Source organism: Buteo buteo, chromosome 14 (genome assembly GCF_964188355.1).
Source record: "Buteo buteo chromosome 14, bButBut1.hap1.1, whole genome shotgun sequence".
NCBI classification, from domain to species: Eukaryota; Metazoa; Chordata; class Aves; order Accipitriformes; family Accipitridae; genus Buteo; species Buteo buteo.
In genome coordinates this window covers 17,043,534-17,058,258 of record NC_134184.1, presented here as the reverse complement: position 1 = coordinate 17,058,258, position 14,725 = coordinate 17,043,534, and the positions used below count along the sequence as shown (strand labels likewise).

At 40.5% G+C, this 14,725-nt stretch overlaps 1 protein-coding gene across 19 annotated transcripts in view; it reads left to right on the top strand.

The window, feature by feature from the left end:
- The window catches only part of LMO7 (LIM domain 7), a 99,946-nt gene that overhangs the window by 45,790 nt on the left and 39,431 nt on the right, over window positions 1-14,725 (top strand). For 8 of the 19 annotated variants that reach the window (XM_075046044.1, XM_075046038.1, XM_075046040.1 and 5 more), the window contains 9 exons: window positions 6,851-6,881; window positions 7,293-7,406; window positions 7,878-8,076; window positions 9,223-9,475; window positions 9,944-10,243; window positions 10,593-10,883; window positions 11,168-11,368; window positions 11,833-12,546; window positions 14,070-14,099. In XM_075046044.1, the coding sequence (XP_074902145.1) occupies window positions 9,261-9,475; window positions 9,944-10,243; window positions 10,593-10,883; window positions 11,168-11,368; window positions 11,833-12,546; window positions 14,070-14,099 (1,751 nt within the window). In that variant the 5' untranslated portion in view covers window positions 6,851-6,881; window positions 7,293-7,406; window positions 7,878-8,076; window positions 9,223-9,260. Of the gene's footprint in view, window positions 1-589; window positions 712-797; window positions 2,418-6,850; window positions 6,882-7,292; window positions 7,407-7,877; window positions 8,077-9,222; window positions 9,476-9,943; window positions 10,244-10,592; window positions 10,884-11,167; window positions 11,369-11,832; window positions 12,547-14,069; window positions 14,100-14,725 lie in introns of those variants that run through there. The other 11 variants (XM_075046045.1, XM_075046046.1, XM_075046054.1 and 8 more) reach the window with 8 other exon arrangements.

The window sequence follows — 14,725 nt, the reverse complement described above, 5'->3', positions numbered from 1 at the left end:
TCTGAGGCGATGGATGGGGACGCGTTCCCACAGAGGGTGTTGGCCGGCTGCATTCCCTCTCCGCCTTTCCCCTCTTGGGCATCTCTTCTCCACCCCTCAGCCCCTTCGTTAGTAGGCGAGGGCACGAGGTGGGGACAGGCTGCTCGGTCGCCAGGGCCCACAGGGCTCCTTGCTGCCAGCTGTTGGTTTTGTGGGGGCATGGAGAAAGGCTTTCAGCATCGTTTTATACCTGACTCTGTGTGCCGTTACGATATAAGTGGCATTGGGTCTGGTGGATATGTTTCTATGGAAAAATACATGTGCTTTTTATAGTCAAATAGAGAGAAAGGTGCATTTCCAAAAGCTGTTCTCAAACATTGCGGCCATAACCTGACCGTTTTATTTCCAGCAATCTTGGCAGCGAACTGTGGCTTCTCGGGGTTGAGTATCAGTTCACTCAGAATCCAAGTGCCGGAGGAATGTCCTCATGTTTCTGTACCCATGTGACAGCCCCATCTTCCACTGGAGCCTTTCTATTCTCAGCAGCACATGGGAATTCAGTGAAATCCGATAACGGCAATATTAATAGCAGTTGAGTAGGTGGTCAAAGAGCTTGAAATTTAGCACAGGCCCCGCTGCTAGTTGGACAGCTGGCGTTCGTCTCCTGCACAGCGTACCTCGGTGAGGGTGGTATCGGCTCCACACAAATCCTCCGACGTCCTCCTCAGAAGCGTAAGTGAAGCTGGTTGGTGTCGGGCTAGAGCGCCTGGAGCTCTGCGAGGAGCTCGGCAGTGGGCTTGTTCTACAGCCTGCTGCTCCGCTCCAGTTCCCAGGCCAGGCCACGGCTCTTCCAAGTCCTTCAGAGGGCAGCTGGGAGGTGGAACTGCAACCTCAGCGGATGGAAGTTCAAAGGGAGAGCACCGGTGCTTCTTTTGAAATGGAAATCTGTTCAGGTCCTGTGTTCGTGAGATCTGTAGTACAGAGGGAGGGATGGAGAACAGACAGCTTTGGCAGCTGTGGGGGTTTCTGGAGTATTTGTCACCAAAGAAAGGGTTTGGCACTGGGCAGGGTGCATTTGTCACTGGTACATGCCTTTCTATCAGTGGGAGTGTCTCCGTCCCTTCTTTCTCCCCATAAATGGGTTCGGATTTGTCTTATCTCTTTGGGCATGACCACATGGCCTCTTCTTGGCAGATAGTCCTCATTTAAGGAGGAGGATACTTTTTTTTTTTTTTAAATCATGGGTTGATATCTATATTTTAAATATGTTTCTGTATGAGAAACAGACCCTCAGAAAGCTAGGCTTTCTGAACGAGGTGCTGTAAAATCATCTTCCAGAATTTTGCTCAGGCTTCTGGTACCTTGGATTTGGTCTTGAGCTCACGTTGATGTTCAGCCTGGAAAATAACAAAGTGAAGTGTCGAAGTAGATTTGACATCATGAGTTGCTAGATGCTGGAATTTAATACATATTAGGATGTGGAGAAACCAAACTGTATAATGTGTTAGGAAAGCAAAATCCAAACTATTGAGTTTATTTGTTAAAAGTTTCGAAATAAGTTAAACCTAAATGTAGCTACTTAAAATGCACTGCGCCTTTGTAAGGAGGCACTGGAGAGGGGTCTGTGTAAGTGTCAGCATTGCCAGTGGATATATATTTTATAACTGGTTAAAAAGTGTAGTTCATGATTTCTTAAAGTACTGTGGTCGGCTAGCTACTGTAAGGTACAATACATTCATTATACAGTATTTTTTTAATTTTTTTTTTTTTTTAAATACCTCAAAGTGCATAAAAGTAACACTAGGAAGCTTTCCTCACTCCTCGGAGCTAAGCGTCAGCAGATGAATGGGAAGCACAGAGCAGCTCTAGCTGGGGTTTTGTCACGCGGGGACCCTCACGGTGCTGATGTATGGAGCAGGGTCCTCTTCCACTGAGCCCCCTGCCCACTCCACTGCAGCAACACATTGCCTCTGCTGCGGTGCTTATGCAGGCGCTCGCATGAGCATGCTCTAAAACAGATGAGCAAGTTAATTTGGGGTTTGAATATGTATATTAGAAAAACCCAAACGAAGGAATGGGCACAGCCCTCTGGTCCTGCTGCACAATGTGGAACCACAGTGTGATTCAGAGTCCTGTTGGCATAACCACGGGGCAGCAAACAGGAGCGGCTGGAAGGGAAAGGGAGACCAGGAAATCCTTAAGCTGCCAAAGCCTTTGTATTGTTGGGCTAGGGCCTTGGTGACTAGTTTTGCTATTTAACCTTGAGCAAACAGCAGAGCAGAGAATAATTTGCTTGAGCTGCGGCTCAGCATGCTAACCTGCCGTGTCACTTTTTTTTTTTTTTTTTTTATTCTCGTAGAGTGGTCCTTGTAAGAGAAATATCCATCGGTCTGTGCTGGCTAGTCTGTGAATATGCATCGTGTTCAGTCATAACAGAGGTATTTGGTCTCTAAGCGTATCACCTACTAACAAGTGAGAGCTATTTCTGTCCCATTTGTCTTTTTTCTGTTTGCTGAAGGATTGACGTAGGTGAGATGATTTGTACAGAAGGTATTGTTTCTCCATGTGTGGTTATTTCACATCTTTTTGCATCAGTTTTCAACTTGGAATCATGCAGTTGTGCTTCATAATTATTGTAACTCCCACATATTGTTATCTCATGGCCTTTAGACTTTCATGGTATGTTTGATAGATATTTCTAGGATGGCTAATCTTGAGGTTGTACATAAACTATTATTGAAACCACTGCCAACAGTTAAGGTTCATGCTCTGTGAATTAAAAGTTGTACTTGTTAGGTTTTGAGACCCCTTTATTAGCTGGGGTTGACATAGGGGTTAGGTTAGGTAACACCAAGGATCAGCATTGCTTTTCTTTTGAACTTCAGAATGAATGCTAAAATCTGAGACAGTGGGAGGAGCAGATGAAGTATTCAGAATAAAATTCTTTCTGCAAGATCTTACCCATTCTCCTTAGCAGCTTCCTTTGCTTAGCTGAGACATCTTTAAAGAAGTTGCATTGTTAGTGAAAGGACATATAAAAACTTCGGGAAAGATGGAGAAGGTAATGTTTGAAATGACACAACATGATTTAGTAAGTGGTGTTGCATTGCCATTTGGAGAGGAACCTGCTTCTTTCAGCAGATTGTTTTTAAGATGCAGCCTTGTCTGTGCCCTCCTAAGCAAAGTAGCAGGCTGCTTATAACTTTCAGCATAATGGCACTCATTTTTTCAAGCCAGAAATTAGGTTACACAAAATAATATTTTCATAAAGTATATAGTCTGTGCCAAGTGGGCTGTGTGACGATTTTGGATGAAAACGTGAAAAAGCAGACTACTTTCACAGTTGCCTGATACAGGATTGGCGTTTTTGTGCATTGATGAAGATACTTCAGCAAGTGGGTTACCCCTTCAGTTCCTATAATAGCTTTTGTAGGACAAATGTCTCTACAAGCAGTGCTGTGTGTGCACTTCAATGCTATAGACTTATGTTCAAAATAAGGTTATAATTGTCCAGGAGTATTTAAAAAGCTTAAAGGCTACATTGCTGAAGTTCTTGCACTCCATCTTCTGATTCCTTCAAATACAGTGTGCAACACTGAGTGTTTCAGCCCTGTGTATTTAGAAACAGACTTGTGAAGGGGAGCAGAGGTGGGAGCAGGAGCTTGCTGTTGGGTAGCATCAGGTTGTCAGAGAAGGTAGGGTCATGCCTCCTCTCGCAGCAGCAAAGAACTTGCTATGCTTGAAGTTAGTGCCTCTGTCTTGTCCCCTGCTATGAACTGTAGTTGTTCAGAGCTATACACAAGGCCCCGGTTGAATTCTTTGCATAGTACTGCATAGTATTTACATTTTGATAACACTATGTGAAGGAGAACTTCTACTTAATGTAATTATTTAATTTTGAGTTTTCATTTACTGCAATTGAGTTAAAAATTTGCTTTTTTTTTGGATGCTCATAGGAAAAAGTCATTCCTCTTAAAAGCCTTCAGTTTGTATCACACTTCTATCCAACAGATATTTGCTCAGCTATTTTAAATGCACTGTACTGGAGAGTAACTTGGCAATGGCTTATGCATGTAAGCTCAGAAGTGCATCGTGAGCTTGGCCAGGTTGTACATATAAAAGGCTCTTATTTCACTCAGAGAATGTCAGCAAATGCATTCAAACTGCATCTTCTGCAAGTTGCATGCCTCAGAGGAGAAGCAGCTGTGGAGTTTGTAGGTGACAAATGACTTCTAAGGCCTTCCAGTAAGATAAAAGCATTGCTTCTTTATTCAGGATTTTCTTCTGGCAAAACATTATATACCTGTGGTTTTACACGGATTTTAGGACAGTACATTCATCATCCAGGATCCTCCTGCTTTTCTTTGGTTAAGTGCCATCGAAGAATTAATATATGCCTATATAAATGAGGAACTGATTGTTCCAGATTAGCAGGGGTTTTCTTGTTTTGTTTTTTCCTCTGCTCAGACTGTGTCTATTGTGACAATTTGCTGAAAAGGTTTAGAGACCAATAGGCGTAGTTCAGAGAAGGAGAGCAGTAATGCAAGTGAAGAAACTTTGCTCACAAAGAGTAAACAACTTGTCCATTTACTTCCATTGTTAGCTGAGCAAACATGTGAATGGAGTACGGTCTGTCATTTGAGTGTGTGATATATCTTTCTGCCTGCATGTTGGGTCTCAGCTGTGCCCGTTGGTTTACCTGAAAGTCCTTAGTTTTGCATTGTTTATAGCCCAAGTACACAGGCCTAGTGTATTTATGGTTATTCTGGTATAGAAAATACACTGAAATATGAAGACAGCTGAATGTTGCTGCTATTGCAAATGGTTGACCTAAATGATCCAAGAGAACTTGTGGAAAGCAGAAGTGGACATCGTCATGTTCAGTCACGTAGCTTTGCTCTACATGAAGGTTGGTAACCTCTTGGATAGAGGCTACAGCTGACTAAGGGCAGAGTTTTTCACTCCTTACTAGACTGCTGAAGTTTGGAAGCAAACTTTAAGGCATCCTTAGCGAGGGCATGCATGGCCTCTGCTTTTATAATTGCAAATGACAGCAGAAATTCTGCTAAATGGAAGGCTTCTAGACCTTGAAGGTGTAAAGAATGTAAACCTTTAAAATGCTGTCCATTGGGTATGGGAAGTGTAATGTTGATACACGCCACCACCAGAATAATTTTCCATCCTCTGCTTGGGAAACCAACCTGTCTCTAGTCAGCACGTTAGGTCATAGCCATGGTGTGCACTGTGGCATGGACATTGGGAAAGAAATCCACATACTGCAGAAAAGAAAGAGGAAATTTTTTTCAAAAATAGTCTCCAGTGAAAAAAAGAACAACACTGTGTTTTGGAAGGGTTGTTTTTTTTCTTAAAAAAAAAAAAAAGTGTAAATATTTCACATTAAGGGAGAAGGGTTCCTCCTTATCCATGAGAAGGGTCACTGACTACAAAGCCGGTAGCATCTCTGGCATGTGATATTAAGGAAGCTGCAGGCGAGGACCTTGCAGGTCAGATCCACCTCAGGACTTTGTGCTCCTGGCAGCCAGATTTCTTTGTGGTGTGGGGACAGGCAAAGCAACTACAGCCGCACCAAGCAGGAGCGGGCACTCTCAAACTAGAATGAAAGAGAAGGAGGGATGGTCTGTGTCCCTGGCGGTTGTTATGTTGCATCGAATATTGTATTTCCATGAAGAGTGCCAGCTACGCTGACCAGGCCCTGTCATCATGTTGCTAACTTGTAACTGTCCCCTGAACAGTTTATTCTAGCTTTTCCCTGCAACTTTTGACTAGCTTGATCCTAGATGGCCAGAAACAGGATAGGTGCCCTGATACATCGTTGGTCTGACCTCTGCATAGGTCTTTCTGCCACCGTATGTTAATTCTCCGCTTTTTTGTTTGAACCCCTTCACTGTGCTGTGTGTGAAGCTTGCCACTGAACCAGCCCCAAACCGACAGTGTCTGGGGCAGATGGAAGGTTGTTTTGGTGTATTTAAGCCATTTGCCCTTCCATAATGGCTGGCAGTGCGGGCAGGAGTGTTGTTCAGCTGCTCTCTGCAGTCCAGCCCTGAATATTTATACTTGAGGACTGAGCCTGTGGTACCCCACCTCTGTTGGGAGGCTCCCATCTGAAAAGTTTCTTCTTGTTCTCCTCCTGCTCATTTTAAGAACAGGACCACTGTGAGTGTGCATTGGTGCACTTCCAAGGTGTGCCACAAACTGGCTATTTATAAAAAAAAAAACAACTTACTAATGTTAGTGATTGCATATATATTTAATATTTTTGAGAAACAGGTATCTTGCATAAAAGCAAACCAAACCCCTCCTTCCAGCCCAACAACATTTCTCTCCAGATGTCCCAGTTTCAGTTGCTCGGGTTTTTTGTCTGAAAAATTCTCTGGGCTGAAGTGTTTTCTGTGTCTGAGGCAAATATTTTAGAAAACATAATGCAATCAGGGAAGCAGTAACAATTAAATCTACTTTCATATGGAACTGAAGATCTTCCTGGCTAATAGAGGCTATGTTTCCCAAAGTCTTGGGAAGTCATTAGCTTGTTTTCCACTTTTATTTTGTTGGTAACTAAAAACATTAGCTAATTAAAAAAGCCTAGAGCCTTTCCGAGTACCTCTCAAATCAGAAACTATAATAGATCAGCTAGTTTCTCACTTTATATGTAATGATTGAAATAGTACAGAGTTATGGCTATGAATTCAAAGTGAAATGCTTTTTCTTTCTTTTGGAACAGTCATAGTTGAATATTTTATACTGGCCTCCTAACTGGGCTTCAAATCTTTTAAATCTTGAATAATAATTAAATTTTAAGTCAGATATTTTATAACTTTTTGATTTGTTTTTCTCATTCCCTGCCCTGCTCCAGACCAGAGGAGACCAACAGAAGAGTGAAAAATGTAAGACACATCTACTTCAATGCTTTCTGAAACAATTTCACACTAATTCTGATTAAATATTTTTAAAACACTTCTTCTCATGGCATTATCATGTTTACCTTATTCTTCAGCTGTTCACTTATCTGATGCAAAGTAGTGCCATCTTACGATGATCTCTACGCAGCTTACTTTCCTAAATAAATGTAATGATTAGAAACAGTACTTATATCTGCTTACTTAAGATACATGAGATGCATCATAACACTCTTTTAATTGGTTTTGGTGGAGATCATAGCTAATACTGTAAACAAGATTTTACAATTCATTGTGGAAGACATTTCTAACAGCATGCTGAGATTTTTATACTGGTACGTGGTATGAAAGGAAAGTAATTAAGTTTGTATTCGTGTTTGTTTGTTTGTTTCGGTTTAGGTTTTGATTACGTTATACTGGCTTGGGAGAAAAGCTCAAAGTAACCCTCATTATAATGGTCCATACCTTAATCTCAAAGCATTTGAGAAGTTATTAGGGCAAGCATTGACTAAGGTAAGGAATCAAAAAAGAATAGTAAACAAATAGCCTGAATTTTATAGTTTGCTATACATTACAGCATCAACTCTAAAAAGTCTCTTGGGGGTTTAATTTTATTCTTAGTTTGGAGAACGTAGTTGTTTGTTTTGCTTGCTATCAAAGTGAAAGGAATGCTTTTTAGCTTACACTGGTTCTTCTGCTGCCCATACAATCATGAAATTGAGAATCCATCTGCTTTGGTTGGTGTGGTAGTTTCTGAAGAGCCCTGCCTTCATTTCCTTTTGGCTGAGATAAGAGAAATTTAAGACCTTGTGTTGAATCTCCTATCCAAGCTGTTGTATATGTTGTTTTTAGGGGTTTGCAATAGTCTTTGTTAAAGTTGGTTTGTGCACTCGAAATGCATTTTAAAATTTTTGAGTGAAAACTCACGAGCAGGACTTGCTTCTTAAATTATTGTAAAAGACCTTTCAAAACTTACTCTCGTAGGCGCTTGAAGAGTCCAGCCACCTGAACAGAAGTGGCAGGGATAGTGGGTACGGTGATATTTGGTACGTTGACCGGGGAGAGCCCTTTTCGTCTTCAGCTAGCCATAAAAGAGACAATTCCTTTGATAGCTTGGACTCTCTTGGTTCAAGATCCTCCACAAGCTATTCATCAGATATAACCTTGAAAGGTGGCAGTGAAGGTAAGTTTTCCTTTTTTAAATCTTTTGTTGACACATGTCTTACAAGTGTGGGAGAAGACACTGTATGGACCTAGTACTTTGGGTGCCCAGTACTTAAATAGGCTTGAAAGGCAACTCTAGTTTTGCAACTGCTAATGTTCCATTTGCTTAAGCAAATTTTGACCTTTAACAGTTGGTAGAAACAAAGTAATGCTCACATGAATTTTCCTAGGAAGTGTTGCTGGGATTCTTGCTCTCACAACCGCATTAGGGTGTGTGTATGTACAGAGTATTTTCCCATAGTTCAGGAAGGGGAATTGCTAGAATTCAGATCCTGATGGGATCACCTAAAATTCAAAAGTTGCAAAAGTCTCTTGCCTTGTTCCTAGTCTGGGTATGTCAAACCTCTGTCTCTTCACTCTATTTGTGAATATTCGATAGGGTTTTTTCCCACCTAGGTTAAAAACTGAATAGTAGGTGTTACTTTAGATAGTTTGTCAGGGAAAGAAAGGTAACAAGAAGGCAGTTTGTGACATTGGATCCCTACAGCTGTACTCTAACCTGTGTTTCTCTCCCAGTTTTAAAATTCAATACAAAATTGTAGTTTAACTTAGTTATAAAAATAGTGAGCTTTTGGATTTTGTTCCATGTGCATAACAAAATCATTGGGCAGAGGCCACATGGAGCATTTCTGATCTGAGCAAAGCAGCATGTAGGCATGCTACATATCTGATGTGATGTGGGCTTCTACTGGGTGTTAATCCAATGAGATGAGCATGTTGCTATACTATTTGCTGGTAACTTGTCTTTGTTAGTAAATTTGAGTGGCAAGTAAGCTTTTAACTGAAAACTTCTGTGCTGTTTTACATCTTCAGTCTAGAGGTTAGCACTTTGTTTCCTGCAGGGAGCAGTGACAGTGAAAGAATGGAACAAACGTTGCAGGGGTGTGCAAACCAAACTCAGCTTAATGGACCTTATGACAGCTTTGCCACAAACTTCTAAAAATATCTCTCCTACTGTCCTGTCAGTAGCTCAGCAAATTTGCAGCCGAAACATCCCGAATATGCAGTTAAATTGATTTTAGAGGATTGTGGTGCAAGTTCTAGCTAGAAGCTTGTGTCTAGAGAATAATGTTTGTGCCTTCCCTTTTCTCCCCTTTCTTCTAAGGTTGCGACAGTGACGCAGACTTGGAACTGCCTTTCAAAATGCATGACTCCCATAAAGATGACAGGTCTTACCGCAGGATTTCTGTGATTGAACCAAAACCTACCACTGACTTCAATCGCTTCTTACCCAACAAAAACAAGCAGACGGCATATGTGCCAGCACCCTTAAGGAAGAAGAGGACAGAGAAGAATGAGGACAACAGGAGGAGCTGGGCAAGTCCTGTCTTCACCGAGGCAGATGGAACATTTTCAAGGTACTGGTGTGTGGTCTTAGTAAAGCGGACTTTGGTTTAGGACTTTTTAAATAAGTGATTTCTTTATTAGTTAAAGAAAAGCTGCTGTTGCTGCAATACAAAGTAAAGTATTTGAGTTTCCGTATTTTAACGGGGAGGGGATGTTTTGGTGTGGTTGTGTGGTTGGTTTTTTCTTTTGGTTTTGTTTTTTAACTTTGTTCCACATAACTAGTTTTCTGGCATTTGAGTAATGTTTTGAGGCTGGTCAGACTCCAGATAGAGGGGATTTAAATGATGTTAAATGCAGGCTCACGAGAGACAGACTCTACAGTTCTAGTTTTTCATTCAAGTCTTCCAAAATATGGTGATGAATTTCAGTTGTCCGACTTCTTGGTGCATACAGATGAGATTAGTGGGCAGTTCTTGGGTTTCATCATTGCCTTCATGACTTCACTGTCTTCATTCTGTTCCTGTTTTGGTCAACCTCAGTGGACGTGAAAGGAATCCCGTAGCTTCCTGCAAAAATAGCAGAGCAGAGTGTGGGCTCACAAATCCGGCTTCCCTCCAGATGATCTATGAGTATGGCAGCGGCTCTGATTCAGAAGATGAAAGAAGGCTGCCTGACGTGGTTATGGATGACTTAGCAAAATGTAGATTTCTAGTAAAAAAGAGCCCTGTAAGCTCTGCTGCACCTGGACATCGTTTCGTGTTGCACAATGACTCTCCTAAATCTTGCTCACAAGAAAGTTACCCAGCTGGTCCACTAGCTGCAATGCTTGAACCACTGAGGTCAGAGATACTAATCCAAGATCCAGTAACTATTGTATTACCTAAATCGCAGTCCATAAATAACTCCATAAAGTTAGCCTTCTAATCGGCATTTTAACACAGCTGATAATTTGTTATGCCTTTTCTGTCAAACTTCGTATTTTTGTCAGAGGCGATAGGGTGCTGATATAACCATTTAACTTTTTTTTTTTTTAATCTATTTTATTATTTCTGGTGCTGCAGTGATGGAATTGAGAACTAATTTGCTTTATTCATGAGATTGAACTCCTGAGCCAAAAAGCATGTCTTTTTGCATACTTTATGTCAAGTTGCTCCTAAAATATCTTAACTGATTGGGTATTTTGAACAGTAACCAGAGGAGGCAGAGGCAGTTGGATACTAAAGAGGAAAACAAACCAAGAGTTAACATTCCTTCAGAATTATCTGGGTATTTTGATGAGGACGAGGAAGAAGAAATAGGCATCCCAAACATTGAAAAAGATGATCTATATTTTCGCAAGCTAAGTTCTTCAGCGGCAAATACAGTTGTTGCTTTTGACAAATTTCTTCCTAAGTTTTGGACTCCAGAAGAAGAATTGCTTTGGAAAAAAATCAGGAAATCCTCTTTCAAACCCTGGTATAAAGAGATTCAAGGGTTCAGGTGCGTTTTCATGCATGCCCCTGTTTCTCTTCTGTGTGCAAAACCTATAAATAAAGTGTAGTTGTATGACTTTATTTTTCATTTTTATTGCCAATGTAGCAGCAGGATATGCTTTCTCTTTGGTTTTTGGTTGGTTTTTTTTTTTCAATTTTAGAAAATAATTGAAATATTATTTTCATTGCACTGTTGCCACTGTGCATTTTACTCAATTGACTACACTTTGTGGTTTTGTTTTGTTTTGTTTTGTTTTTTCCCCTCTGCTCATTCTTTGTGCTGCTGCACAGTAGAAAGAAATCAGATTCTGAGGATGAGGAATTTGCTTACAAACAAAGCTCTGCCATTGTTGCTAATCAACCAAGACCAAGTTTTGACTGGAACAGCAGTTGCAGAAGGGATCACAACTATAAGCCAGCTGCTGAATATGTGGGAAGCTCATTGTCACAGATTGCAGAAGGAAAAATCTTGGAGGCTTCTGATCAGCCCAGGTTGATATTGCTGCATGAGCTGTACTCTTGCTGCATCAAAAAGAAATGGCTGGATATGCAACAGCTAAATGAAATTAAACCATGTCCTGTGATGTCGCGCTTCTTTGGTTATTACTATTTTGGTTGGGTTTTGTTTGTTTTTTGTTTTTTTTAAATGTAGCCATAAGTTGCTGGTCTTCTGAAACATGTAAATGCAAAAGTGTAACATGCTGCGTAGGGTTACTAGCTTTGTGTGTGAGCATGTAAGCGTGCTGTTTCTGAGCAGGTCAGTATGCCATACTACCTTTGTGTTGGTTGATGTGTGCTGTGCTACAGTTAGTGGTGGTGAATGCCAAGTGGTGTAGTTGTACTGCTCGGGATACTTCCAGTCTAAACGAAATGTGTATCACAATAAATACTGATCTGCTTGTCTCTTGCTAGTTAATGATATTTTTACTTCCCTCCTTTTGTTTTATATGCTTCAGTCAGTTTTCGTTACTTCAGGCCCTGCAAAAATACTCTGACTACTTGTCTTCTGAAACGAAGACCAAAATTGATCCTACTTCTGGCCCTAGGCTCATAAAATGTAGAAAGAATATTTCCTTTGTACCAGGATGCAAGCAAGGAGATGCGGAAAATGGATATCTGTATCCAGATTTAGAAAATGATGACTTGTTCGTTCGGAAAACTGGGGCTTTCCATGTGAATCAAGTTGTTCTTCAAGACCCCTGGTATTTTAAAAAATTCTCTGAGCAGGAGCCTCCCCTAGAGGGTGAGATAATTCTGCAACCCAGAGAAGGCCAACCTGTAATTCCAGATTTGGAAAGGGATGACATGATTTTCCGTAAAATCCTCTCTCAGAAAAAAGAGGTGCCTTTGTCGGGTGCTCCAGACAAGTATCACCCGGCACTCTTTCCTGATCCATGGAGTCTTCCGGAGGAGATCCGGTCCAAATTTCTATGTTTACTTGAAAAAACGACACCGGAGGAAAGAAAGAGCAACGGCAGAGTGCTGTCACCGTCTGCCCGCCATAAGAAGGACGATATGCTGACCCGCAAGATTGAATCTTGGAAGGTTGGAAGCAACGTCCAGCCAGTAAATTTCATCCCGGGTCCGTGCAGTGAAGAAGACTGGAAGAAGTGGGAAGCAATCAGGGAGGCCAGCAAAGTTAGACACAAGAAACGGCAAATGGTGGAGAGGTCAGGTGGTGTCCTGCACGGATTGTGCTTGAGTGCAGTTGAACCCTTTCTATTCAGAAAAGCATCGTCTTGTGCTGAACCATTCATAGAGTGCCAATCTGCTATTTATTCATGGCATCCTGGACAAGCTTTTTATTTGCTTTGAATAGAAGCTCATGACTGCAATACCATATTTTCAACAAAAAAAATTACAATGTTTTCTAGTTTTAGGCTGCTATTTTAGAGAAAATATATTATCATTTCTTCAGGCTCAAAGTTCTGCATAAGTTTCTTTCCATGGTTGAACAGGAATAGTGATTATTCAAAAGACTGTGGAGGCTAGAAATATTTTCTTTTATTCCCCAATGTAATTAGTAAAAATATTTCTGAAACACATGAATGCTTTAATGACAAATTCTGGAAATGGGCATTCTGATATTCTTGCTTGCACCTAAGTTTGAAAATGCTTGTAAACTGTCCTGATACAGTTTTGAGTTAATTAGATGAGGTGAAAAAAAATACTAGTGTTGTTTTGCCCACCCAAAGTCATGGTGCATGCAAGTTGTGTGTCCATGTAATATTAAATTCCACTGCGACATATTTTATTCTGCCAGTATTTCCCCCCTGCTTTCATACAGTCCTGATTAATACTTTCCCCTAATCCTTTCCTGGTATACTCAAAATTTCTCTTCTCTGACTGAATACTGTTTTTTAACTACCTCCTAGCTCTCCTTTGGATTTTTTACTTACTGGGGAAGAGTGGGGTTTCGAATGCTTCCTTAGCTCTGAAAATACGGCATTGCAAGTTGCAGTTCTCCCAGCTGTGCATCGTTACTTTGTGACTAAGGCACTTTCATGTTCCAGTTGATACTTTGATGTTGCTGCATTTAATATTTAAGCTTAATACTGTTAACAAAATGCAAGCTTCACTGAGGAATATTTCTGAAGTGCTTGAAAATATTTCACTTTTTAAGAATTCATTCAATAGAATAAAATACTCATATTCAAGAATACTAAAAATCCTCTTGAATCACACTGGATTAATATGGTTCTCCACTTAATGTGCTAAACTTCTATATAGGGCCTTTTATTCTTATCCGTTCCCAGTATTACTTTCATTTAGTATCAGAAATGATAGTCACAAGAAAACAGCCTCTGTAAGCCAGGCTTCTTGTTGGGAATCAAGTTGGCATTAATTTTCATTTCTTGAAATGAGTATCTTTTGAGCATCATGCTGTTTAGCAGCACTGGACTAAGTGGTGCAGAATTAATACAAGGCTCTATTTGTGCAGTATTGCTGAATCAGAAGCATTGGAAACTTGCAGGCCACCTTGTTCTATCAGTTTTCTGCCCGACTTACACATCATGCAAGTCCTGATGTGTTTTTTGATTAGTGTCAGATCTCCAATGTGCTATTCCATGCTGGTTGGTCGTCAAGCTTTCAGTTTCCCCTTCACTTAGTGTGAGTGCTGGTGTATTGGTGATGTTAATGTCATGAATATCAAAACACTGAATCTTTTCTCTTTTGGTTTCTGATTTCTCAGACTGTTTCAAAAGCTTTCTGATGAGCAAGGGTAAGTTTTGGGGGTTTGTTGTGTTGTTTTGTTTTTTACAAAAGCTTGAAAGATCATAACGCTATTTTTGCCTGTTAATTAAATTTTCATGCATGCACAGCAGCTAAAAACTCGTGCTGAAAGCAACTTGTGCATGCTGCTTTGTTCTGTGCTTAGGCAATTTATGTAATGAATGTAAGACTGAAAGCTATGCATCTGGCAAAAGTTTTCTCTGGCACCTATGGTATCCACGTCATGGTTATCAGACAGATAACCATCAAATAGAATCTGAAAATATTTAATGACATGGTGTTTATCATGGGAGTGATGAATGTTCTGTGGTTATTTTATGTACTCCAGGTTATTGAATCTTCAGTGGTAAACTTATTGGTTAGTGCCATATGAGCTTAGGTCTTGTTTACCATGTGCTGTGACTCAATAAGAAATATTTTTCCACTTAACTGTGTGATGGCATGTTAAGTATTTGGTTTATGCATGGTGTTCTAAATTTTTTTTTTTAAACGTGCATTTATTTATTTATTTATTTTCACCCTGAGGCAGAACCTGGTAAATGACTAAACACTTCCAGAAAAAGCAAATAATGTTTCAGAAGTTAGATGTTAGGGGAGGGAGACTCAGAAGGCTCA